The 27019-nt window shown below is 35.9% G+C and overlaps 2 protein-coding genes across 6 annotated transcripts in view; both read right to left on the bottom strand.

Annotated features, from left to right (window-relative positions):
* The window catches only part of LOC112053903 (dystrophin, isoforms A/C/F/G/H), a 702364-nt gene that overhangs the window by 493932 nt on the left and 181413 nt on the right, over positions 1 to 27019 (bottom strand). The window lies entirely within an intron of this gene.
* LOC128199327 (uncharacterized) lies at positions 2001 to 26390 on the bottom strand. Its single transcript, XM_052888354.1, has 2 exons — positions 25989 to 26390; positions 2001 to 2963 (listed from the first exon to the last, which is right to left on the bottom strand). The coding sequence occupies exon 2, from the start codon at positions 2774 to 2776 to the stop codon at positions 2039 to 2041; it is 738 nt and encodes a 245-aa protein (XP_052744314.1). The 5' UTR covers positions 2777 to 2963; positions 25989 to 26390; the 3' UTR covers positions 2001 to 2038.

The following is a 27019-nucleotide window of genomic DNA, read 5'->3' as shown; positions in this document are numbered from 1 at the left end:
GCACATACAATCTTTAATTTGAGGAAAACTGTTCTCGTGAATAAAAAAATAACTTGACGCGAATCCTTGTCTAGCAAGTAACTAAGTAGGAGGCACATACAATCTTTAATTTGAGGAAAACTGTTTGTAATTAAAAAAAAAAACTTGACGCGAATCCTCGTCGTCGTTCGAATCGTCGTCGAAGTAATGACTAATACAAGAAGCAACAGCTTTAGCGCTTTATCTATGTTCAATGTAAATGAAGTCCTCATTGTCAATTGGCAACACTATTTGGTAACGATTGGCAACGAATAATAACAGCAGTCAAATGACCGTTTGTAGGCCTCCACTGCAGAATGGTCAGCGAAGCCGATTAGCTTAATTCGCATCGGTAATCCACCCTCGATTCAGACCGATCCCACATCGATTAGTGTGGGGAGACCCTTACAGTAGCAGTAATGGCTGTAGTAAAATACACGCACACGTATAAAATCATGAGTGGACGTTTTGTTCTGCTCTTGATTATAGCTGAACTTGTTCAAATATAAGTTAATTAAAAATAGTTCGATGTTAATAACCTGTTGTAACAGTGTGTTATTTATTGGATAATTTTACGCTATTGTTTGTGTTTTTTTTTTATTCTTTACAAGTTAACCCTTGACTACAATCTCACCTGATGGTAAGTGATGATGCAGTCTAAGATGGAAGCGGGCTTACTTGTTAGGAGGAAGATGAAAATCCTCACCCCTTTCGGTTTCGACACGGCATCGTACCGGAACGCTAAATCGCTTGGCGGTACGTCTTTGCCGGTAGGGTGGTAACTAGCCACGGCCGAAGCCTCCCATCAGGCAGACCTGGACAAATTAAGAAAATCTTAATCTGCCTAGCCGGGGATCGGGGACCTCCGTCTTGTAAATCCACCGCGCATACCACTGCGCCACGAAGGCCGTCAAAAACGTTGTGTTCAACTCTATCACAATCTAGTTGATCATTTAACAAAATCTGTATAAAATACTAGCTGTTGCCGCGCGGTTTCACCCGCGTGGTTCCCGTTCCTGTAGAAATATGGGGATAATATATATATATAGCCTATAGCCTTCCTCGATAAGTGGGCCTTCCTCAGTAGTTCCTGAGAATAGCGCGTTCAATCAAACAAACAAACTCTTCAGCTTTATAATATTAGTATAGATTTTATCTTTTTCAGCTGCCATTTTGTCTTTTGTTGGCATCCAATTTGACGGCCTCCGTGGCGCAGTTGTATGCGCAGTGGACTTACAAGATGGAGTTCCTTTGTTCGATCCCCGGCTGGGCTGATTGAGGTTTTCTCAATTGGTCCAGGTCTGGCTGGTGGAAGGCTTCGGCCGTGGCTAGTTACCACCCTACCGACAAAGATGTACCACCAAGCGATTTAGCATTCCGGTACGATGTAGTGTAGAAACCGAAAGGGGCGTGGACTGTCATCCTACTCCTAAGAAGTTAGCCCGCTTCCATCTTAGATTGCATCATCACTTACCATCAGGTCACATTATAATCAAGGGCTAAACTTGTACAGAATAAAAAAAAAAGATCGCAGTGTCTGAGCTTTGACGTGGTATTTCAAGATATCATCAAAAGTAATATGCTTCTACCGCTGTGCTTTGGAGAACATAGAAGATGTTGGTCCTACTAAATTAAACAAAAACTGCGTCCTACAATGTTCACCTGTGTTCATACATACAATTATGCACTGAAATCTAAAGATGAAAGCTGTTCTCATGATATGTAAGATTGCTAGCCACTCAATAGGACAGCGGGTATTTTTAGTTACTGTGACAAATCACTATTACGGATGACGTAATTGAACTAAAATAATGAACAAGATTGACCGTGTTCTTCATTCAAATCCTCTGGAAATTTAACAAAGGTTGTACATCAATAAACTTGGTCATGCTAAAGTAGTCTTTATTACAGTCAAAATAAGGTTTTAAGTCAATTGGGGAGTAGACGCTTAGGCGCCGCTCGGAGCTTAAGTTCAAGTGACCGTGGCGTAAGCGGCGGCGCCGAAGCGTCGCGCCAGAAATCAAGGAACTAGCCTAACTGAAAAAGCCCAAAGTCCACAAATAGGTACTTTAAAAATAATAAATCTAACCATACCTGATTCTGGACTGTGCCCCATAGAATGAAGGTCCTGCTGTGATCTCCTCCTCTGCCTATACTCAGCTCTATAATCAGGCCACCTTCCATACTGAGCGGGAGCATTCAGATACTCCTGAGACGAAAACCTCGAAGCACGCGGAGGCGAAAATCCAATCTGGCCATAGTAATCCTGGCGAAACACCACATCTGGATGGTTCATACCGCCTTGAACGATTTGGCTGCCAAAATGGTTCCTATGGCCCAAGTACTCCGGCTTCATAAGAACCGGCCCATCAGTTAGTTCATGCCCATGGATGGATGTCGAACGCTGCGGCCCGTATTCTCGCATGCGGTTAGAATATTCAAGTCCCATGCGATGAGGAGAATAGTCCAAGCCTCGAGGACCCATCTCGAAGTGTCCCTGAGTTCTACCACTCCTGTAGAAGTGTGGCGAGAAAGGGTTCTTACTATCATGGTTTTGACGATTTGCGTCAGCTCTATTGGTTTGTTTGTCTTCTACTTTGGTTTTATCATCAGGTTTGTCCTGATTCTGACTAGCTTCTTTCTTCGGGGTGGATTCTTGGGAGTTTCTCTTCACAGAATCGGATGCATCTTGCGATGCTCGTCGGTTGAATTCCTGGATTTTCTCAGGCACAAAACCCTGCTGAGGCATTTGAGACATCTTCGCTAACTTACACACACTACGTAAATGGCATCAAAACTGGTTCATTTATAAATCACTACTGTAAAATTTACTACACGTAAAGCGCGTATATCAAAAGTGCCTTATACACAAAGTGCCACATTTATAATGTGCAAAAAGTTTATAATAGTTTATAGGAAAATGATCACAACCGTATACACAAGGGCTGAACACACAGATTTTGATGCGTGAGTTTTATTGTGACATGATTACAATTAAAATAAAAAAAAATTACCACACATTATCTCCAATATGCTCTCCCAGAATGTGTGGCATAACCCAGAAAATGGCCCCAGCTTAGCATAAAGCTAAACCTTTTAAAAATATAACAGATCTTCAGCTGAAACCACTCAAATAAAACTAATTGTTTAATTACTTTATTATGTTCCTTGTGCTTTATTATCTTGTAGCATTTCTATCTGCCAAAATTGGATAACAATTTTTGCAGAAAATAAAAGAAATATAAGTTCGATATTACATTCGCTCCCTAGACTCAGTAAACGCATTATTGCAGTATTGCTAGTAATACAAAATACCCCTGTAATAAGTTGGAAATTGGAATGCTTTAGGAATAAAATAAACTCGCTTTAGGAATATCTATGATATTTCCTGCCTCGGTTTTAAAGACTTAGAAAAAAAAAATATTTTGTTAAAATATGTTTTTTAAGTTATAAAGCTGCATTATTTGCTATCTCGGTGTCTTTCGAAGGATAAAATCAAGACTGACATAAGTTACATGACATAATTTTTGCTTGATTAAGTGATACGAAAAATACATTTTATAGCATATCTTCTATGAAAAAAGAGAGAAAGTTTTTCACGTAAATTTCAAACGCCGGTGGTAATATTTGTTAGTTTAAATCTGAAACTATTTTACTAATTTCCTAACTGTCTGTTAAAAAGTCCTACAAAAATCCTTGTCAACTTCGTTCGTAACACTCCCGATGGCCCGCGCGTGCCGGGGGGCGTGAGCGATGAATGAAATACCCACGACTGATGCACCTCAATTCCCAGCACGCACGATTTCGCACCCGCGCTGTCTTTCCCCCCGTCGCCCGCATATCATGGGAATGTCATCAACGAACTTGCCGCATCGTCATATGTCAAATCTAAGTCAAGTTAACTTGTCAGTCATTAATAAAAAAAATATTACACTACTTTTCATTAATATATATTTTTTAATTCCTAATGTCACTATAGGATACTAAAACTAGAGTTACAGGTGTGTATGTTGTTCTCTGAACAAATTAAATTGTTGGTTTGGAAACAAGGAAGCTCTCTAATAATAATTAATGTTACTTTTAATTAATAATGGTATACCCACATATAACAGTCAGGGTACAAAGTACTAGTCAGGACAGCATAAATCCGTTATTATTCTTACATGTACCTAGATATCTCTATTTAAATACACGTTTTTAATTTGATTTTTTTTTTCATCCGTATCCGTATTTGTATTTGTTTATTACGTATAGTTTAAATTCCTAATTTTACGTACACAAAATTATGTTTATTTCAAAACTATGATTTTAACAAACTTTTATATAAATGTAATTTTTACCATTTAATTAGTCAATTCGATTATTACTATGCTCACTGATTAATGTAGTATACTTTTATTACAAAGTTTATAGTCTATACTTAATATTATAAAGAGGTAAAGTTTGTAAGTTTGTAAGTTTGTCACATTTTTTAAATGGGGTAATCTTCGGAACTACTGGTTCGATTTTAAAAATTCTTTCATTAGTAGAATGCTACATTATCGGGGAGTGCTATAGGCTATATTTTATATTGGTATCATATATATTAGCCGAGTTATCACAGTTATTGTCATACAGGTCGGACTGAAAATCCTCTTAAACAGACTTATTCGCATGCGCTGCCTTAACTATTGTGTAAAATTGAAATTAATGTATGAAAACTTTATGTATCTTTAAAAGTTCTACAAAAAAGTCCGCGACACCATATATCTATCTTCTATATATTAGCAGATATAGTACCTTTTGTGTTTTAAAAATTATTAATTTTATATACTTAGGTTTACGTCATTATTTATACAACTAAACTTTAATCCTTATTAAAATAAATTATTTAATAATCACAAGAATATTATGGAGTTAAGATTTGCCCTTTACAGTATGTTAATTACTTAAATAGTTTCGGAGATAATACAAAATTTCTAAAAGACGCAGAAATTCCGCTACATGTCGCCCCGCGCTTTCATTTACGTAGTTCCCGTTCCCGTGTGAATATTTGGATCAAACATAGCCTATGACACTCGCAAATAACGTAGCTTTTTATTGGTAAAACAATTTTCCAAATCGGTCCAGTAGACCCAGAGATTACCTCCTACAACCACACGAACTTTACCTCTTTATATTATTAGCATAGAAGTCTCTATTTCTCTTGGTCATACCACCACTCTCGAAGGACTGGACCGATTTTGCTAAGGGTAGGAGTAAGATAGAGAAGTTACAGGGTAGGGTAGGGTACGGGTAGGGAAGCGTAGGGGTAGTGTAGGGGTAGGGTAGGTTTGGGGCCGGGTTTAGGGTAGTGGTAGGGTAGGGGTAGGGGTAGAGGTAGGGAAGTGGTAGGGTAGGGTAGGATAGGCATGAAATAGGGGTACGGGTGGGATAGGGGTAGGAAAGGGTTAGGGTACGGGGACGGTAGGGGTAGGATGGGGTAGGGTGTAGGTAAGGTAGGGGTAGGATGGGGCTAGGGTGTAGGTAAGGTAGCGGTAGGTTTGGGGTAGGGTAGGGGTAGGGTGGGGGTAGGGGTAGGGTAGGGTCGGGTAGGGGTAGGGTAGATGTAGGTGTTGGGTAGGGTAGGGTTGGGTAGTGGTAGAGTAGGGGTAGGGTAGGGTAGGGGTAGGGTAGGGGTAGGGTAGGGTAGAGGTAGTAGTAAAGTTGACATCGAAATTTACGCGGACGAAGTCGCGGGCGTCCGCTAGTATACTATAATAGGATTTTGAAACGATATACAATGAAATGATGCATGTAATAAATTCTACACCGCGAGCCTGTGGGTTAACTACACACAGAAGTGTATGGACACCCTAAGGGTGCAATATAAGAATGGGTTCAGGATGCTGTTGGGCTTGCCCCGGATTTGCTCAGCGTCAGGTCTGTTTGCGCAGGAGCGGACAGAAGATTTTTATGCAATAATTAAAAAACGAAAGTCATCCCTCCTAGCAAGACTGCGGGCGAGCCCCAATAGGATCTTGAACATGTTAGCAAGCAAGACTGACTCGCCGATCCTGCAGAAATTTATTTCTGTTTTGGTGCGGTGAGATAGTTTTTATTTTCTTAAATGTAATTTGTGTACCTACTAACATAATTTTTAAGTTTGTAACTAACCAATAGGCCTTTGTAGCCATAAATAAAGAAATTATTATATTATTATTATTATAAATGTTATAACGCCGCTACTACTTAACCGATTTGGCTAAAATTCGGAATGGAAATAGCTTTTACTCTGGATTAAAACATAGGCTACTTTTCATCAAGGAAAAGTCCATGGTTCCCGCGCGATTTGTGAAAAACTAAATTCCACATGGACGAAGTCGCGGGCGTCCGCTAGTAATACATATACATATAGTATATACAATATTATCTTAGGTTTGCTTGGGAATTATATTTATTTATATCATATGTTCCTATGGATTTGCAATTCTATTTCCATACTTGAAGGATAGTTTGAGTCCTTAGCTTGGACCTGACATTGATAAGTGTGGCTAGACCCGAATGCAAAACATACACACACATGGCAACCCTAACAAAATAGACTCCTAAAATTATTATTCGACAACGCGGTGCCTTCATCCAATTATTAAACACACCACAGTACAAGCGAATTCAAATTCTCCGTACAAGCATTTAAGACTGTAATTACATTAAACACAATATTTCATAACTAAAAAATATTTTTCCCCTACAATACACAAATTGCGCGAATCGAATATCAATTCTATTATAATGTAGTTTAACGTTCATTTCTTTTTGCTCCGATAATATTATGCGTAACATTGATAGTTAACGAACAATGAAACTTATTTCAATAGCGTTAAAGTCGAAAATATTTTATTGCAATCATAAAGTCAGATACGAACAGGAGCGTGCAGATTTCCTTGCTTCAGATTTCGTTCAAACTAATTTGTTACTTACAGTATTCAATATTAAGTTGATTTTTGATTGCAGTTCAAAGTGAACACTTCGTTAGACACCCCGAGGCGTCTGTGATAATTCAATTTATTTATTTGTGGAGCGAAGTCTGGATATGAACTATGTATAGAAATTGTATAATCAAGCCTTTGTGGTCTAATACGGGAAGTCTATTTTAGGTGTCTGATTCTTTACTAATGAGGAACAAAACTTCACGATCGATAATTTAGGTTGCATTGTGGAAGATTTATTTAGTAGGTACTAGCGGACGCCCGCGACTTCGTCCGCGTGGAATTTAGTTTTTCACAAATCCCGCGAAAACCATGGATTTTTCCGGGATAAAAAGTAGCCTATGTGTTAATCCAGACTATAATAAACTTATAATCTATGTCTATTTCAAATTTCAGGTTATTCGGTTCAGTAGTCACAGCGTGAAAGAGTAACAAACATTCATACCATCAAAATCATCAGTTTCTTGCAAATATCCGGAAAGCATAGATTTTTTCGGGACAGAGAGCAGCCTATGTGTTAATCCAGAGTAAGATCTATTTTCATTCCAAATTTCAGCCAAATCGGTTCAGTAGTTGCGGCGTTAAGGAGTAACAAACATCCAAACATACAATCTTTCGCGTTTATAATATTAGTAGGATTACTAATTTAAAGACTCGTTTATATTGTTGTAAACGACTTTTTAGAAATGGCAATCGGACTACATAAGCATATTTACATCGACATTTACATTTTGTCTATTTCTCTACAAGAGATATGTCGTTCTAGGCTTATTATCGACTAAGCGCGCATTCGCATCTGTACATCAATTCACACTGTTGGACGTAATATAGAAATAAAAGGAAATATCGACAAAATTGGGTTAGATAAGCCCAGATTAACAAACACATATATTTTTAAAAGCATTAAAATACTGCCCAATAATCAGTAAGAAACTGATGAACAAAAAGATGGGATCAGCATATCCTTTATATATCAGCATATCATATTATACTCTACGGAAACGATTTGTTCCATAGTTGATAGCTTATGCTAATAAAACTCATCTTAAACGAAACTACCTACTTTAGTTAAATCCCTGTGAACCTTTTACCTAACAAACTAACACTATTTATCTTCAGAAAACCACCTAATCGTTTAGCCCACTAATGTAGAGTCCCGCAACACTCAGGCTAAGGGCTAAACGCTTGGCGCGCGTCCAGAATATCCGCTACTGTCACTACTATATATACCTACTGTACAAGTGTTATACAGTGACCAGGTATCGACCGAGCGACTCGAGTTTTGACTATACGCCAGTTCAAGAGTTAAGCCCAAACATTTTGCCCAAAAAGCAAGTTATTGGGCAAAATTTTATTGCTTATAAGTATTAGTAAAACATTGTTAATTGTTATAGACGTTTAAAAGATATCATTGACATACTATTTCTCCGCGTAAAAGACTTGATACATCGTCGATAGCTAATAAATAAAATGGTTCAATGCATAAAAAATATTTTAAATGAAACTACTTCAGCAAAAATCTCTGCGTCGTTATTACTTAACAAACTAACACTATATATCTTCAGAAAACCATCTAATCGTTTCACCCACTAATGTAGAGTCCCGCAATACTCGGGACAAGGGCTAAACGCTTGGCGTGTGTCCAGAATATCCGCCACTATCACTACTATATATACCTACTGTACAATCATTACACAGTGACCACGTATCGACCGAGCGACTCGTGTTTTGTCTATACGCCAATTCGCACTATTGGACAAAGTCTCGTAATCTTAACTACGAGTTATCGTTAAAAACGAGTAAATTCAGTTGAACCCAAACATTTTGCCCAAAAAGCAAAATATTGGGCAATCTTTTAATACTTAAAACCCATTCCAGTGTAAGTAAAAATGAATAATTACAGACATCTAAAGATAGCATTAACATGCCATTATTCCAAAGAACTTGTTACATCGTCGTTGGCTTATAAATGTAATGCACATGTAATGGTATAATAAGATTCCTCTAGAGTAAAACTAATCTAGCGAAAATCTTCGAGCAACTATTACCCAACAAACTAACTCTCTACATATATCTTCAGAAAACTACCCAATCGTTTAGCCCACTAATGTAGAGTATTGCAACACACGGGGTAAGGGATAAAGGCTTGGCTCGCGTCCAGAATGTCCGCCGCTTTCACTACTATAGAGCTACTGTACAATTGTTATACAGTGACCAGGTATCGACCGACCGAATCGCGGTTTGACTATACGCCAGTTTGCACTATTGGACAGTCTCGTAATCATGGGTACACGTACAACGGCCAATCACATGCCCAAGTGCGGAAACGGCCCAGAAGAAAGAAGAAGAATCATAAGTGCAAGTGATCGACAAAATACGAGTAAGTACAGTTAAGCCCAAAAATTTTGCCCAAAAAGCAAATTATTGGGCAATATTATATAGACGTTTATGTCGTTCGTTTTATGGCAAGTTCGTTGTTAATGATATTTCAAACATAAAATTCAAATTCAAATAAGAGGTGATATAGGCGAAAAGTTCGCCATCGACTGCAAAATAGCGGAATCGCACCCCAAGTATCGAAGGCAGACTTGCAATTTGACTCTATGCCAATGCGCACTATCGGATGAAATGTAAAAATAATAATAAGCTTCTAAACAAGATTCCAAACCTCACTACCTTCTTCTTTACTTTTGAAAAAAATGTATCAAGGTGAATGATCATGAGCGGTTTCAATGATTACGTGTTTTTCGAGGTACGAGGCTTTGAGAACCAACAAACAAATTTCCCATTTATGATCTTTCTTACCATTAGTCGAACCCAGGACCTCGTAACCGAAGCCCCATAGTCTAATTATTGGAAAAACTAGGCAGCCACTGAACATAATAGTCAGAAAGACGAAAAGATTTTTCATTACGCAACACCTTTTGCGAATAATCTCTCGAAAGTGAATATTTGTCTATTCTAAGCAGCTTTATGGCTACCGTGCAAACACATGGACCTTTAATATAGTGATTTTATGCCCTAGAAAATAAACCGACGCGAGTGCCAGTGATCTTATGCCGACGTTAATTATAGCACAGTTTATGAGCTATCAAGCCAACAATAGACACACAACAGTAAAACATCACGTGGATACTAGCAGGAGTTATTGGTAGAGTAAATTAAGATTTTTAGTTATAGTTTCAATAATACATTTATGTACAAAAACACGAAAAATATTCTTTTTTAGATGTAATATACTATTTAAAATGAATTAATTGGATTAAGTGGATCTCTAAATATTTCCTTTCATTAAGGGGCTCTAATATGAAATTAATTTGAAAAAGTTTCCATCAATAAGTGGAGTAATTGATCCTCGTAGTGGGTGGTAGGTACTACCTTTGCATTGTGAAGCCATAACATAAAGTAGATATTAAACTAAATGAAAGGTATTGGAATGCTATCAAAATTATTTTAGGGATCCACTTAATAGTGATTGTGAAAAATTGGAAAATTACGTAAAAGGAAAATTTTGATTAAGTTTCGACCCGACCTTTTTTTTATTGTAATATTTTTTAAAGCGTTTTTATTTATTATTAGGTAATTATCTATTCTCCTCTCAGTGAAATTGGAAATTTCAATAACCCCCGAACGTCATGAAATTACTAATTACAGTCTCGATAAAGTCTCTTTTAGTGCGCTTTCATTTGAAACCCCACTCGAGTATATTTGCAGACAATCCGTTACTCTTCCCCAATTTAACCCCCACAACTTTTAAACGGCTCAACCGATTTGCATCAAACATATCTAAGAACACTCGCGCATAAGTCATCTTTAATACAAACAAAACTAAATTGAAATCGCTTCATCTATTCGCGAGTTATGGTACGACAGACAGACAGACACGTCAAACTTACAACACCTCTCTTTTTGCGTCGGGGTTTAAAAAGGAACAAACAAAACCATAGGAAACCACAAAAAGGAAACCACTGACGTGTCAAAAGTGCTTGTAAACTGAGCCTACTTGAAATAAATGATTTTTGATTTTGATTTTGATTTTGAAAGTATTAATTATAGTAATGCACTCATTAATAGCATGTCCAAAGCAATATTATGTTTATTCGGCTCTCTATGGAACCGCGTCGCCAACGTTTTCAATGAATTTCGATAGCTTTCATTTCGGCTTTCAGTTTAATTTCGCCGAGTCTCCACTATTTCGGACACAGACTTTGTGGAATATACAAATGTTCCATTTTTGAACCGACTTCAAAAAAAAGGGTTCTCAATTTCAACGCGTATGTATTTTTACATCATTTATTAACCAATTTTGAAAATTATTTTTTGTTAGAAAGAGTAAGTAAGTAATTTTGTGTTACAATCAAAACAAGTGAAATATGTCTTTGAAGTTGATTAAATTTTTCTGTTAAAAAGATATTTTTTTAAATTAAAAAGTAAATAATTCTTCCGTGAATTTTGACTTATTTCCCAGATACAAATAACACTCAACATTTTACCAACATATTATTATTTGAGTATTTTTGTTATTCTAGTGAGAATAAGCACGTTTATCCTACTTGAAATAGAAACATAATTCTCGGATATTCCCTACATAGTAGGCAAGTAATACACCCGAATCCGAGACTTTGAACAGTACCGTCAACATAAAAAATCAGTTCATAACAATATCTATGAGATTGTATGAGATATAACATTTTTTTAACTGACACAATTCATTGTTTATCAACACAAAAGTCTTGGTCCTGGTCAGTTTAGGATTTTATCTATACTAATATTATACGGAGATTGATATATTCAGCAAATAAAGAATTTTAATTTGACAATTATGAAACTTTCGATTTTGAAAATTCTTTAACCATAATATAACCACGTTATTTATGAGTGCCAAAGGCTATATTTTATCCCCGTACTCCCACGGGAATGAGAATAATGCGGGTAAAACCGTGAGATGTCTGCTAGTTTTTTCTACATTGGCTCAGGATCTCGTCTGCTATCCGTGGCTAGTTAGCACTCTACCGCCAAAGACGTAACGCTAAGCGAATTATCGTTCCGATATAACGCGAGAAACCATGGACAGAATAAACATGTACCTATTTTAAGGAGGCCGTATTTTTTAAATAATTGAATAACCAAGCAGATAGCACACTTGATGGTAAGTGGAAACCTATCGCCTATTAACAGAAAAAAACTTCACTGAGTAGGTATTCAAGGAACACATCCTACATGTTACAAGTCGATTACAAATGGTATTAACATTCATTATATTAGGTATAAGAGGGTATTTGATGACTTGAGCTTAGTTGTCTGTAAGGCAGCGTAGACACCGTCACGCTGCCACGAATACCACAAAATAATGGTACAATCACTGTCGCTGCTACCCGTCATGTCACAAAAGTACCACCCTATATCCATCAACTTAAGGCATAAGTGTTAAGCCTTATGTGTATTTAATTACACTGCCCTACTAATTACGTGCCCTTCAGACCAACACACAGCATTACTGAATAGCAGTAGAACCTCCCCAAATTATCTGTAACAGGCTCTAATTTTCATGCAACTGATTCATACAGTATCACGTAGAAATGCCACGTTTTTGCCTCAAGTACAACAGGATCAAACACTGCTCATTCCGTATTCACAGCGCGTAGTCCCCCCCCCCCCTCTACCCGTGACACGCGTCTTTTTGTTCGAGGAAATAGTCCCGATGCATTTCAAAAGGAGCTTAGATAAAGCTGTTTATTACGTTTGGAATAAGATCCCTTATCTTGTACAGGTTGTAACGCTTGGTAGTAAGAGGGAATCATGGAATAATGAAAACTTTTAGGGAGAGATTTCAATCGCTGAAATTAGCTATCAATTTATTTTTTAATATCACGTGAAATTGTGGTTTTCGATCTTAATTACACAATCCGTGATGATAGCCTTCTACAGTGGATATGACCTCTGCCTTCAATATTCTAACGCTCGGTTATAAAGTAACGGGGAATAATGAAAACTTTTAATGAGAGAATCAATCGCTGAAATTAGCTATGAATTTATTTTTTAATTTTACGTCAACTTGTGGTTTTCGATCTTAATGTAACAAGCCGTGGTGATAGCCCAGTGGATAAGACCTCTGTCTTTGATTCAGATATAGGTTCGAATACGGTCTGGGGCATGTACCTCCAACTTTTCAGTTTTGCGCATTTTAAGAAATATCAGGAAGAGAAGGAGACTTGTGTTCAACAGTAAGCCGAATATGAGTTGTTAAAGATGATGATGATGAATGAAACAAAGTCGTTGATAAACTTCTTTCTCCAGACTTTATTTCATAACAAAAGAATATAATATTATTTTATTCATTAGAAATTCATTAGAAATTCAATTTTATTAAACTAAATTCAAAGAAACGACCATCACCCATCTGTTTATTGAATAAAAAGTGTTTTTATTTATCAACATAGGCGTATAGAGAGGATGGGCCGGGTGGGCCGAGCCCACCCTATAATGGTTCAGTGTCCACCCTAGAATTCTGGGTTACTGATTTAAAATTATATGATGGACGGCAAAATACAAAATATACAAAGAAAATCAATAAAATCAGTAGACCCGTTTCAGAGGCCAGCTTCCACAAACATGGTAAACGTCTATATTGAGTGTCGACTCTGCTCAGCAGCATATCAAGGGTCAGGCCCACCCTAGTAAACAATTCTAGATACGCCAATGTGTATCAAAGAGAGCGGCTCACGGACATCTAAGCATTCCAAGGATTCACCGTGCGAGTGCCGAGTCCATCGTAATAGGGAAAACTTCGCGCAAAGCTCGGACTTGTGACCACGGGTGTCAGGTTAAGAAACTCCATTACAACCAATTAACACACTGCTCTTATTATTCACTCTGACTAGCCTATGGTACGATAGTTGATAGATAGATAACTAGGTTGCCTAAATAATTTCTAGCCAAAGTATTATTACTAATAGTGCTCGTAGTTAATAATGGTTAATAATAGTGTAGCGAGGAGAGTACAGGCAGCCCACTCGAAATATATTTATTAATGTACTAAATTTGATAAAAAAACACATTTCATCCAATAAATAGGTAAAGGTCGTTTCTAATTGGTTTCTTGAACTTTTATTCAAACTGTAGATGAAATTCTTAAATTATTAATGACCTAATAGCAGTGGACTCCTCCATTGCTATTACTGTAATTATAAAACCACTTCTAAGTACAACTAACTGAAAAAAGAAAATTAAAAAACAGCGGACACATAAGCGTGTAAATAATACTGACGTAAATAAAAAAGGATTTTCAACGAATTAAGTATTTCCGGTTCTTTGTAATCTGTCAAACAAAAGGAAAGGTCTTGATAAAAAACACTTTTCATCCAATAAAAAAAGATGAAGTTCGTGTCTAATTTAAATTTTTGAATTTAAACTTTAGATGAAATTGTTAAATTATTAATGCAATAATAACCAGATGTCAATTGCCATTATTTTAATAATAAAGCCAATTCTAACAACGACGAAGTGGTAAAAAAGTTTAAACATAAAAGTAAAGGCCACGGAAACATAAGCGTGTAAATAATACTGACGTAAATAAAAAGATGTTCGCCGAATTAAGTACTTCCGGTTCTTTGTAATCTGTCAAAAGAAGGAAAGGTCTTGATTTGATCTCGCTGCTTATCCTCATTTCCGGGTTGCTCGGATCAATTTGCTGAAAAAGTAACTAATTCGTCGCGTCATCGCTGGTATAGTAAGCCAATTAATGGAGTTTGTCCAACGGATAATGTGCGAGGATTATCGGATATGACCTTTTCAATTTTGAACACATTGTGAACGTTTTTCGGGGACAGGTAGGTATTAGTTATAACAAATACATGAAATTTGTAGCTATTGAGGTTTCCTAATTGGTTGGCAGACTTGTTGTTGGTAGCGTTCCGGTACGATGTCGTGTAGAAACCAAAAGAGGTGTTGATTTTCACCTATCAGGTGAGATTGTGGTCAAGGGATAACTTGTGAAGAATGTACAAAACATGTGTTTTTACCAACATATATGTGAACCAATAATTTGTTTTGTATTTGTACCCATATTTTTTTTAAAGCCAAGCGGCAACGCCATTTATAAGTGTCAAAAAACCCTCTATATAAGAAACGTTGACTTTCATATTTATCAAAATTTAAGTCCAAATCAGGTTTCCTTTCTTATCGGCCAGGGATATGGAACGTATGCCCACCAGGCGGCCCCAATGCAGGTTGGCAGGCTTATGGTAATATTTCACTCATTGAGAAATCACTAGCAGGTGATAATGATAAATTATTGGGATCGACGGCTTAATCCTAGAGGTGATGGTGTAACTGCACCAGCTTCCTAACTTTGGGGTAAGAATTGTTTTATTTTTTATTTTTTAGAAAAAGAAAAAGCTCAACATTTCGCACGACTCGAACCTAATATTTCGTGATCCGAAGTCACAACTTACCACTAGACAAATCAATCATTTATTAATCTTACAATGTTCAGTTGTAATTTTCTACATAGAACTTTGTACAATGCAAATTAAATTTTCGTTTCTTTTGCGGACGGTACACTATACAGAGTGTTTTATATTCGCGTCCCATCTCCCTCCCTCCCCCCACGCGTCTTGTCACGGAGGTAAATAGGCGGCCACTATTCAGTCTAGGCAACCGACGCAGACTAAGTCACTGGATGGACTAAATATAGTTTATGGGACATTACGACGGACTATGATTTTAAAACTACTTTAGACTATGAGTTTTTAATACGGAAGTTATCTTTTTTTATTATTTTTTATAAGTTAGCCCTTGACTATAAACTCACCTGATTGTTAGTGAAGATGCAATCTAAGATGGAAGCGGGCTAACTTGTTAGGAGGAGAATGAAAATCCACATCCCTTTCGGTTTATCCGCGACATCGTACCGGAACGCTAAATTGCTTGGTGGATCTTATGATCTTATCTGTTTTTATTTTATCAACTATCTATTAATATTATAAAGAAAGGATTAGAATGTTTATTAGTTTTTTTGTTTGCATTGTATAGGCTCCGAAAGTACTGAACCGATTTAAAAAAATATTATACAGTTAGGAAGCTACACTATCCCTGGGTGCCATAGGCTATATTATCTCCGTATTTCTACAGGAACGGGAACTACCGCGTGGTAATTTTAATAAATTCTAGCGCCTTCTAACCTACGATAGAATAATAATAAAATACAAGTTATAAATAGCACACAGGTATGATGTTGTATTTCGTTTTTTTTTATAGTAAATATTTCAGTTTTGAACTCAGTTGAATTTATTTTAATGGAGATCTTGAATTTAAGTCTAAACACCTAAACCATAGACATAAATTTAGATTATTTCCTTGGGTAGTAATAATTTATCTTTTCTGCATGGTAAACTTACCCAAAACCATGAACAAATCGCTTTTTTTTTCGTAAAACTGTGTGATTTATTTGTGTAAACCGTTTCTTTTGGCGCTACGATTTGTTTTGTAGATCTTATCAGTATAATTAGTTTTTAGGTCATTTATTATTAACTACGTATACTTTTATATATGTACTAGGGGACGCCTGTGATTTCATCCGTTCTTTAATCCGGCATTGTCGCAAAATTCGTTCTAAGTAGAGGTCTACTAACTATGAGTTACCTCCCTGCCAAATTTCTTTTTTGTACGTCAAGCGATTTTCTATATTTCGTGACCTTTCGCTTTTATTTATTTAGATATGTAATAGATTAAGAAACTAGTGGAACAGGGCTTTCGATAATACATTGTTTCTAAACCAAACGAGGTAACGTTTATAATTGAAAACCCCCCAATCATGCAACGATAAAAAAAATAGAATAAATGTTCAATCCATACTTCCATACTAATATATAAAGCTGAAGAGTTTGTTTGTTTGTTTGGTTGAACGCGCTTATCTCAGGCACTACTGGTCCGATTTGAAAAATCTTTCAGTGTTATATAGCCTATTTATCGAGGAAAGCTATAGGCTATATATTATCCCCGTATTCCTACGGAAACGCGCGGCGTCAACTAGTATTAATATAAAATAACGTTTTACTTTTGCTTTTCTGTCTGAAATTCTTTAAATCAGAATTAATTAACGTCTTTATAAAATGGTTATTATAGGTGTACCATTCAACTGTCTAAATATTTAATTGAGGTTGCTTATGTAAAAGACATAACTGCTGTACATCGAATTTACGTACGTTTGTACTATAATTTACATCTACAATAATCTAATTCAAACCAGCAATTGTAGTTTTTTGTCGTTTACAGAAAAAGATACTTATTGCGTGTAAGAAGATCCGAGACTAGAATATTTTGAAGTAAACGGAGATAGTGCACTTGCGATATTACTACCCATCTTTGCCAAGATATTATCTTTTCATAGTGATGCAAGTGTTGCTTTATCGATAAAATTATTACATTTAGATATAGTTCCCGGTTTCGTTTGCATTAATGTAAACTTTGTCAATAGAGCAAGTTGTTATTACATACCTACCTACCTAACACCTACCTAACACCTACCTACCTACCTAACACCTACCTACCTACCTAACACCTACCTACCTACCTAACAGCATATTGTATGGGCGAAAGGAAAAAATGTATCATAGTTAACAAAACAAACAACTTTGCATTTATAAAACAAACTAAAATTGTATTCAACCTAAATAATCAACATCAGTGAAATGCGATATATTTCGCTGTTTTACTACCCCATCGTACTTATTTTAAGGATTTGCGTTATTGCTAAATTGGCTAAGATACCTATACTTTGAAGCTACGATAATATATTTAAATGTGAAAAGTGATTATTAGCAAAATAAATTAATTATTTGATTGTATTTTTTTTTCATAATTCGCCAAATAATGTGTGCTTCTTTTCAGTACTATACATACAATTACGTTCTTAGTCACATACTTCACAAAAACTGTTTTTTTAATATTTTTTATTATTAATATAGGTTCGCGCTTGATTACAATTTATGCCTTATGGGCAGCACTAATACGGTCTAAGTTGGAGCGCGCTTACCTAGAAGATGCCTATTCACTTTCCTTTGAAGGTTTATAAATTGTAACTGTCACAAAGCACGTGAGATCTACAAAAAAGTAGAGCAAGCACAATCAATTTAACATAAATCCATGAAAAACTATAAAGGTGCGAAATGAACAACAAAAAACTAGTGTTTACAAAACAGACGCGTAGTTTATCGATAACATTTTTGCGTTTCACTCTTAGCTTGGAACGGCTCCAAGCTGGTACAGTCGCATCAATCAATATGTGTATGCTAGCCGCACTTGTAGTGAAGTACAGTCGACTCAATGAGCCCATTTCCGACTGTACTTCATGGGACACTCGAATCGCGAATTCACGTTGACCTATTTTCGACGGGTTTAAAAAAAACAACTGTAGCATAATTTACTTGTTAATTCCAATTCATGTATTTTTTCGTTTATTTTTTTGGATGTTAAGTTCATCATCATCATTATCATCATATCAGCCGATGGACGTCCACTGCGGGACATAGACTTCCAAACATCACGATACTGAGCCACCTGCATCCAGCGAATCCCTGCGACTCGCTTGATGTCGTCAGTCCACCTGGTTGGGGGTCGGCCAACACTGCGCTTACTAGTGCGGGGTCGCCATTCCAGAACTTTGGGACCCCAACGTCCATCGTCTCTTCGAACTATGTATATACATGTTAAGTTCATAACAAACCTTATTTAAAAAAAAGGTTTCTTTAATTAGAGGTTAATAATATAAATTTTAATTATTTTAACTTGAAAACGCATAAAATAAATTCAAGAAAACTACATTTTATACAAAGTAAAATAACTTATCACACTATTATTATGAATGTGAAAGAGTTAGTTTGTTACTTGTTCTAAAATCGACCGCTCTATCTTGACGAAAATAAAGATGGATTGAGTCTTGAAAACGGGCTAAAATCGCAAGATATTTAAATAAATCTAAAATCTTTGCAGAAAAAGCCACGGGCATCCACTAGAGCAGAATATTCACAGAAAACTTTTTATTATATTCATGTTTATATTTTACGGTTTTAAATCTTTTAGTAGGACAATAATTATTAGAAACTGCCCCAAATGACTTCCTGTTAAGAAAATTGTGGTTTGTATGGGAAAAGACTAACATGGTTTCTACTATTTTAACATTCTATTGTATTACATTGAAAAAAAATGCAGAATTAGTCAAGCTCTCAAGTTTTGCGCTTAAAACATTTGGCGAGTTCTTTTTATTTTATAAATTACTAGTAGACGCCACGCGGTTGAGCCCGCGTAGTTCCCGTTCCCGTAGGTAAACGGTTATAAATTATAGCATACAGCATCCAGGGATAGAGGATCTTCCCAAGAGTGAAAGAATTTTTCAAATCGGTTCAGTAGTTTCGGAGCCTATGCAATGCAAACAAACAAGCAAATCAGGAAGATTTGTAGTAGTATGAATAATTAAGCATATCAAATTCAATACGTACATCTATAAAATAAAATATCGATATATTTTGCAGGCAATCTCATCACTACTTTGGAAAAGGTCCAGACGGGTAGTGTCGACCCAATAAATATGTATAGCCTGGCCCGCTACCGAGGAGGATTCCGGCTCCCAATAATTTATAATTTAAGTGTTGTCAGAAAATCCTTGTGTAGGATTATAAGGATGTTAGGATTACACAACTAGGAGAATGTAAGGATTTAGCTGTAGTATAATTGACTCCCTCGTTGGGGTAATAGTTGACATAGTGGACTACGGAATATAAGATACTGGATTTTTAGTCTTGGGTTAGTATATGTTTGATCGAATCAGAAATGAAGAGATGTGCAGACGAACCAAAGTCATGACATATCTCAGCGAGTCGGTAAGCTGAATTGGCAATGCGTAGGCTATATAGTTCGAAGAGCCAATTGACCTTGGGAACCCAAAGTGCTGGAATGGCGACCCCGCACCGAGGACTTCAAGCGGGTTGCAGGAAGCCGCTGGATGTTGGCGGCTCGAGACCGTTGTGTTTGAAAGTCCATGCAAGAGGCCTATGTCCAACATGGGACGTCCATCGAATGATGATAATGAAGGAGTTAGAAACTTACTGTTACGTACAAAATTCTGTATATTATTAGAGTGATGTTAAAGAGACAAGTATTTTAAGTTTTGTTAAAACTACAAGGAACAACTCACACCTGATGCTTTACTAAAGCGAAATTAAAACATCGCCGATTTAAACCGATTTGGAAACGCCTGTCATCGCCGCGGTTGTAAAATGCCCGTTAAACTAACAAGCAACTCTGTATTTACAGTTTTCAAACAAAACTTTATAATCCCGGCACCGAAGATATTTAAACATCGTAGTAGTGACAGATAGGATTTCAAGAAAATCAAGAAATAAGTTTTAAAAAAATAACAATAAATTTCATGACCGACTACAAAAAATTAGTTTCTATATGTGTTGCTATGATAAAATAGTGAATAAAACTGTAACGCTTATACGCAAAAATATATTCAAAAAATATATAAAAACCTCTCTAGCGAAAAGAAGTACCTACCTAATATATTGTAGTATCAGTTCTGTATATTTTCAACAATATTTATAAATTCTCTTTATCTTTATCTACACTAATTAGTGTAATAAGACAAAGGTAAAACAAACAACATATCCTATAGATTCAGAATAAAGGATTATCAAGAGGCTTTTTGGTCATGACTGCGTGATCTAACTTGGATTTTGATCTGTCACTTTTTCGCGAAAAATATCTAAAAGTAAGCACACTTGCAGCTATACATTTTTACTTTCATTAATGTCGTAAAAAATGTATAAATAATTTGATTAGTCTTTCTAAACTTTAAACATATGTCTTTGTGAAATCTCGTAGGTAATATTTACGACCGACAGTCATACAGGAATCAGTTCAAGTCAATAAAATATACAAACACACAGGAAAGCAGACATTTGCAATACAAATATACTCGGATTCAAAAATATATTAATAACTATGGATTATACTCTAAGAGAGGAGACCATTGTACAGTTTATATTTAAGAAAAAAATCCATGGAAGAAATTTCTTTAATTATTATTTTTAGTCATTTGCACTAACAGTTCATGTACTAAATATAAACAGGCTCTGCTGTTTTTATTTTCCGAAAAATACTGAGTTAAGACTGCTACTGATGTTAACGACCTTGAACGTCGTTTTGAAGCGAAATATCAAAACAATTATTTAATTGCAATTAAAAATATATTAAATTTACAAAATATAGAACAGGATAACTTATTCTCAAGAATCTGAAGTTTCATTAGTTATATTTAAATATTTGGTTTGGAGAAAAACTGCAAATTTTAAAGTTAGAGTTTTTTGAGATTCAACTAAAGCAAACCTCTTAACTTATAATCCAGTGTAGCAGCCCTTTTATAGAATACATTCCTTATCAAAAATTATGTTATAAACAATATTTATATGTTATAAACAATGTTAATATGTATATGTAATTATGTATGTTGTTGCTTAAACAAAAAATCACCTACTCTTAGTGTATTATTTATAGCGGATACGTTATAGTGATTTGTTGCACTAAAATTTATGAAGGGCAGACCTTCCGGCTTAAAAACAGTGTTTTTAGCTGTTTTTTTAAACAGTCTTATTCATAACAAGTTTAACTATAAATAATTTCACCAATTTGTTATATAGCCTACCCCCTTCCTCGATAATGGACTAACCTACACAATTTTTTTTTCAATTCCAACCACTATTTTCTGAGATTCAAAAAAAAAAATTCAGCTTTATAATAATAGTTAAAATTTTTTTTATAAATTTTTAATAGTGTTTTGTATGTTATATTTATATTGACATTGTTAAAATTAAAAAAAAAGAAGTAATAAATAAATGAGAGAAAAATAAAGTATATAAATGAAAATCAATGCTGGAATGAATACCAAAAAACTAAACATTCGTTCTCGTAAATAACGTGGTAACGATCGCTCCGGGCAAGGGTTGGACTGATAAGCAAAAAGCCTTTGACCCCGAACTGTCCCAGGTGATAACTTATTTAGGGCGCAGTTTTGACCGGGCCGGATTATGGAGACCCGGGCGGGCAGTATTTCACTGTGTACATTAAATATGATTTCTTTCGCCAAATTGTGATGTATAATTCAATTTGTTATTTGTTAACTGGCTTGTTTGTCCAAATTTTAGCCTATGTATTTGTGGATATGATCTCTGCCTCCGATTCTGGAGGGCGTGGGTTCGAATCCGGTCCGGGCCATGCACCTTCAACTTTTCAATTGTGTGCATTTTAATAAATTAAATATCACTTGTCTCAAACGGTGAAGGAAAACAACGTGAGGAAACCAGCATACCAGAAAATTTTCTTAATTCTCTGCGTGTGTGAAGTCTGCCAATCCGCATTGGGTCAGGGTGGTGGACTATTGGCCTAACCCCTCTCATTCCAAGAGGAGACTCGAACTCAGCAGAGAGCCGAATATGGGTTGATAACGACGATACTTTAGGACGAAGTTATAAAATGAAAAAATATATATGGTCGGTTAAAAATGAAGTAGATATACAATTTACGTTAAGTTGTCCGCCATTTTGTAAATATATCAATGGGAAAGCTATGGGAATGTGGAGTGTTTAATTATTGTCATGTTAAAATAACCTCTCTCATAATGACCGGACCGCGTTGAGTTTTAATTAACTACTTACTCGTAACGTTGGATGGATGTCGTTGCTTAACTTTAATTAACATAAAAGGTTTTAAATTTTGATGAGTTAAATTTTAACGTTAATAAATTTATCTCGGTCAATAACTATCAAGAAAATATGTGAATTCGTCTGTGACATCTCTCTCAGTCTAATACGATCCTATAGACAGAGAGAGATAGAGACGAATCTAAAGCATTATTTATATGTTTACCATTATGACATGAAAACTTTAATACAGAATATGACTCGAATAACTGGACTAAGAAGTAAGCAGTTAAGTTCACTAAGTATAAAAAATTTGCTTTTGTCAACAAAAATCCACTATAATTCATACCGGTCCTTTTAACCCTATTACGGGTTCTTTTGCCCACAGTGCGGGCTTAAAGGACCACTTGATAGGGCTCTCTAAATTTATACGAATATTATAAAGCTGAAGAGTTTGTTTGTTCGTTTGCTAATCTCAGGTACTACTGGTCTGATTTGAAAAATTCTTTCTATGTTAGATAGTTATCGAGGACGGCTATAGGCTATATTTTATCCCCCGTATTCCTACGGGAACGGAAACCACGTGGGTGAATCCGCGCGGCGATAGCTAGTCATCGAGTTTTAGAAAATAGTTATATGATATTTCTTTACTAATTGTGGTTAATTGCACTCTACTCTTCTTCTCTATTTTTTGACTGCCTTCGTGACGCAGTGGTGTGCGCGGTAGAATTACAAGATGGAGGTCCTGCATTCGATACCCGGCTGGGACTATTAAGGTTTTCTTAATTGGTCCAGGTCTGGCTAGTGGGAGGCTTCAGCCGTGACCGGTAGGGTGGTGGATACAACACCAAGTTATCTCGCTTCCATCTTAGATTGCATCATCACTTACCATCAAGTGAGATTGCGCTCAAGGGCTAACTTGTAAATAATATAAAAAACATACATACAGCCGTACGTAGAACCTCCTCCTTTTTGGAAGTCGGTTAAAAAGTCAATTGTCTGGTAGTTAATTTTAATATATGTTAATTACTCATTCGTCTTTAATCTATTCTGGAATTAATATACTCTCAAATTAGAATGCTTACAACAACGACCTATGGCCACAGTAAATTGTGTATTCTTTGAAAAACTCCAAAAACATTACACCAAACAAAGCTTAGGTTTATGTGTAGATTAACAAAATAGATAAGTTATTCATTGTAATATTAATTATTTTGTACTATCATCATTTATTTTGTACTATAATATGAAGTATAACCTATACTTAATACACACGATATCAACAAGTCACGAGTGATGGATGACTTAGCGAAAGCTCCGCCCAAATTACCCCTTATGTAATCTACTATCGATAGTAAATTACCGTTATTTCTTGACTTTTAATTCAAGTAAGACCTACACTAAACTGCTTATAATTTCTTTTTAATACAAATACGAAAGTCTTATCATGCCTTAACTAATTTACTTATTTGCACATACAAAAAGCTTTAACCCAGAAAATTAAAAAAAAATTAGAAAGTTTTGAAAAAATCTTCTATCGTGGCTAGTTACCTGGCGGTATAGAAGCACCACCAAGCGACTTATATAAACTAAGAATTTTCCAAGAAACATCTACCACTTTTAAGTTTAGCTCTTTACAATTTAAGACAACGTCAGCATTTTATCATCAAGAGAGACCACAGTCAAATAGAAATGGTCTCTACAGAAAGATCCTTAATAATAGTAAATTAATAACAATCTATACTTCTATACTAATATTATAAAGCTGAAACGTTTGTTTGTTTGAACGCGCTAATCTCAGGAACTACTGGTCCGATTTGAAAAATTCTTTCAGTGTTAGATAGCCCATTTATTGAGGAAGGCTATAGGCTATATTTTATCCCTGTATCCCTACGATAACGGCAACCACGCGTCTACTAGTTATATATAAGCCCTTAATTCCGAAATATTGTTTTTATTTATAAATTAGAGGTCCTGTTGGCATAGGCCTCCTCCACTAAGTTATATTTTGTGCTACCCTCCTCCAGTGGAAAGAGACCCTTAATATATGTTAAAATACCAACCATTTTCATACAATACGACTACGTAATATTAACATCGTTCATGAAACTCCAAATGAGCGGATACTTGATACATACGAGTACATGGAAAATATAATTTCGGTAAAGGGAAATCATACGCTCTTTTACATCCATTTACAAATAGGTACATGATGTATTCTCGTTATGTATATTATTACAGTGTAATTTTCAGAGCTCTTTATTCTTTAATAGTTAGCCCTTGACTACAATCTCACCTGATGGTAAGTGAGGATGCAATCTAAGATGGAAGCGAACTAACTTGTTAGGAGGAGGATGAAAATCCACGCCCCTTTTGGTTTCTACACGACTTTACGCCTTTATCGATAGGTGGTAACTAACCGCGGCCGAAGCCTCTCAGCCAGACCTGGACCAATTCAGAAAACCACAATCAGCCCAGCCGGGGATCGTAGTCAGGACCTCTGTCATGTAAATCCATCGCGTATACCACTGTGCCACGGGGGTCGTTAAAATTATTTCCCTCATTTTCCCTTCTAACGCGAAGGTAACATATACTTTGTACATCTCGATGGAAAAATTAATGATGTCTACGAGTTCTTAACATACAGATACGACATGTTGCGAGTAATTTTTCCGACTTTTCAAGCGTCTTATGTTCCGGGAAAAATCCTTTGATATATCGAGAAATCGTGGCGGAGAAAGTAAACATTAATAAGGATAAAAGCTGAAAAATCAAATATATCATGAAAAGGCAATCTTCTCTTCATTACAGGTGTCATTTTGGTATCGCTCCATAAAGAATATTCCATAAAGAATATTCCAATACTAATGTATTAACATTGGGAAGAAGTGATACAATTACCACACGCCTTAATTTGATTTTCATGCCATGTTTAAATACAATCGTCATGAAATTTCAGGCATGATTTTCATGACAGTCGTTCATATACCTAGCAACAGGTTTAGAAAATATTAAAAAAAAATACAGCCAGTTAATAAATATAAACAGTCGTGGAAAATTGTATATCCCGTGATACCCATATGACCCGCAAGTTATTTTCTCAAATTTCCGGTGTTCCTTTAATTTATACAAAAAATCCGAGGCAGGCTCACTAATCTAATAAAGCACAATATGGAAAAAAATGTAATATGTGGTGAAAAGCACAACCCTCAACAAAAACATACGACATAGATTTTCGGAGTGACAAAAATCCGAATCGTTGTTTCGATAACAACGATGATCTTGATAACAATACACAGAGTATAATCACAATAAAACTCACGCTTATACAAAAAAAAAACACTTAGAAACACTATGATATGTTTGTTTCAGGCCGCGCTTAGACGCGTGCAGCCGGCAGGGCGGGCCAACGTCGACTGGTCTCTCCCCCCGCGATAGGTTAACGATCACGTCCCGCCGATAACACAGCTCGTCTTGCCGGGCAACGGTGCCTGGCCTTGAATAACGATGGTGGAAACAGCCCCAGGTCCTATCACTAACTGCCCCTAACATCTTTGTATATAACCTCAACCTTATATACTCGTATTCTAACAGTTTATATATCTCAGTATAATACTGTAGGTAGTCTCGTGCTAGGAAACGATGCCTGGATTAAATAACGATGGTGGAAACAGCCTCAGGTCCTATCACAAACTGCCCCTAACATATTTGTATATAACCTCAACCTTATATAATTTTTTAGCTCGGTAGAATACGCTAGGTAGTCTTGTAGCAAGAAAAGATGCCTGGATTAAATGACGATGGTAAAAACAGTCCCAGATCCTTTCAGTAACTGCACCTAATCTCTATCTTTCTATATGTCCTCAACCTGATGGTATTTTTACATAGCCTCAAACTTAATTACGTACATTAAGGAGTTAAATAACATAAAAGCATTCAAGAAATCGAATAAATCCTACATCCTCACAAACTTGGACAAAATATTGAAAAAACAATGTAATTCAAATTTTGTTACAATAATGCATGCTGTTTGCAAAAATGACGATATGTTAACTCTAAATTAAGTGAACAGTACCTACGTTCTTTTTTGGAGAAATAAATATCTTTAAACTGACCTCAAACTTATAAACTTACTCGTATTTTAACAAGTTTTTAACTCATACCCCATATCTCGTGCCAGTAAATGGAGTCTGGATTAGATAACTATGGCAGTCAGTCCCAGATCCTATCACTAACTACCCCTAACATCTTTTTAAATAACATCAAACTTATAGTATTCTAATAATTTATTTTGCTCTGTAGGATACCCCAAGTTGCCTTGTGCCAGGAAAGGGAGCCTAGTTCTTATAAAGA

The sequence above is a fragment of the Bicyclus anynana genome, chromosome 22 (assembly GCF_947172395.1).
Source record: "Bicyclus anynana chromosome 22, ilBicAnyn1.1, whole genome shotgun sequence".
NCBI classification, from domain to species: Eukaryota; Metazoa; Arthropoda; class Insecta; order Lepidoptera; family Nymphalidae; genus Bicyclus; species Bicyclus anynana.
The sequence above is the reverse complement of the archived record's forward strand: the minus strand, read 5'-3'. Positions and strand labels throughout refer to the sequence as shown.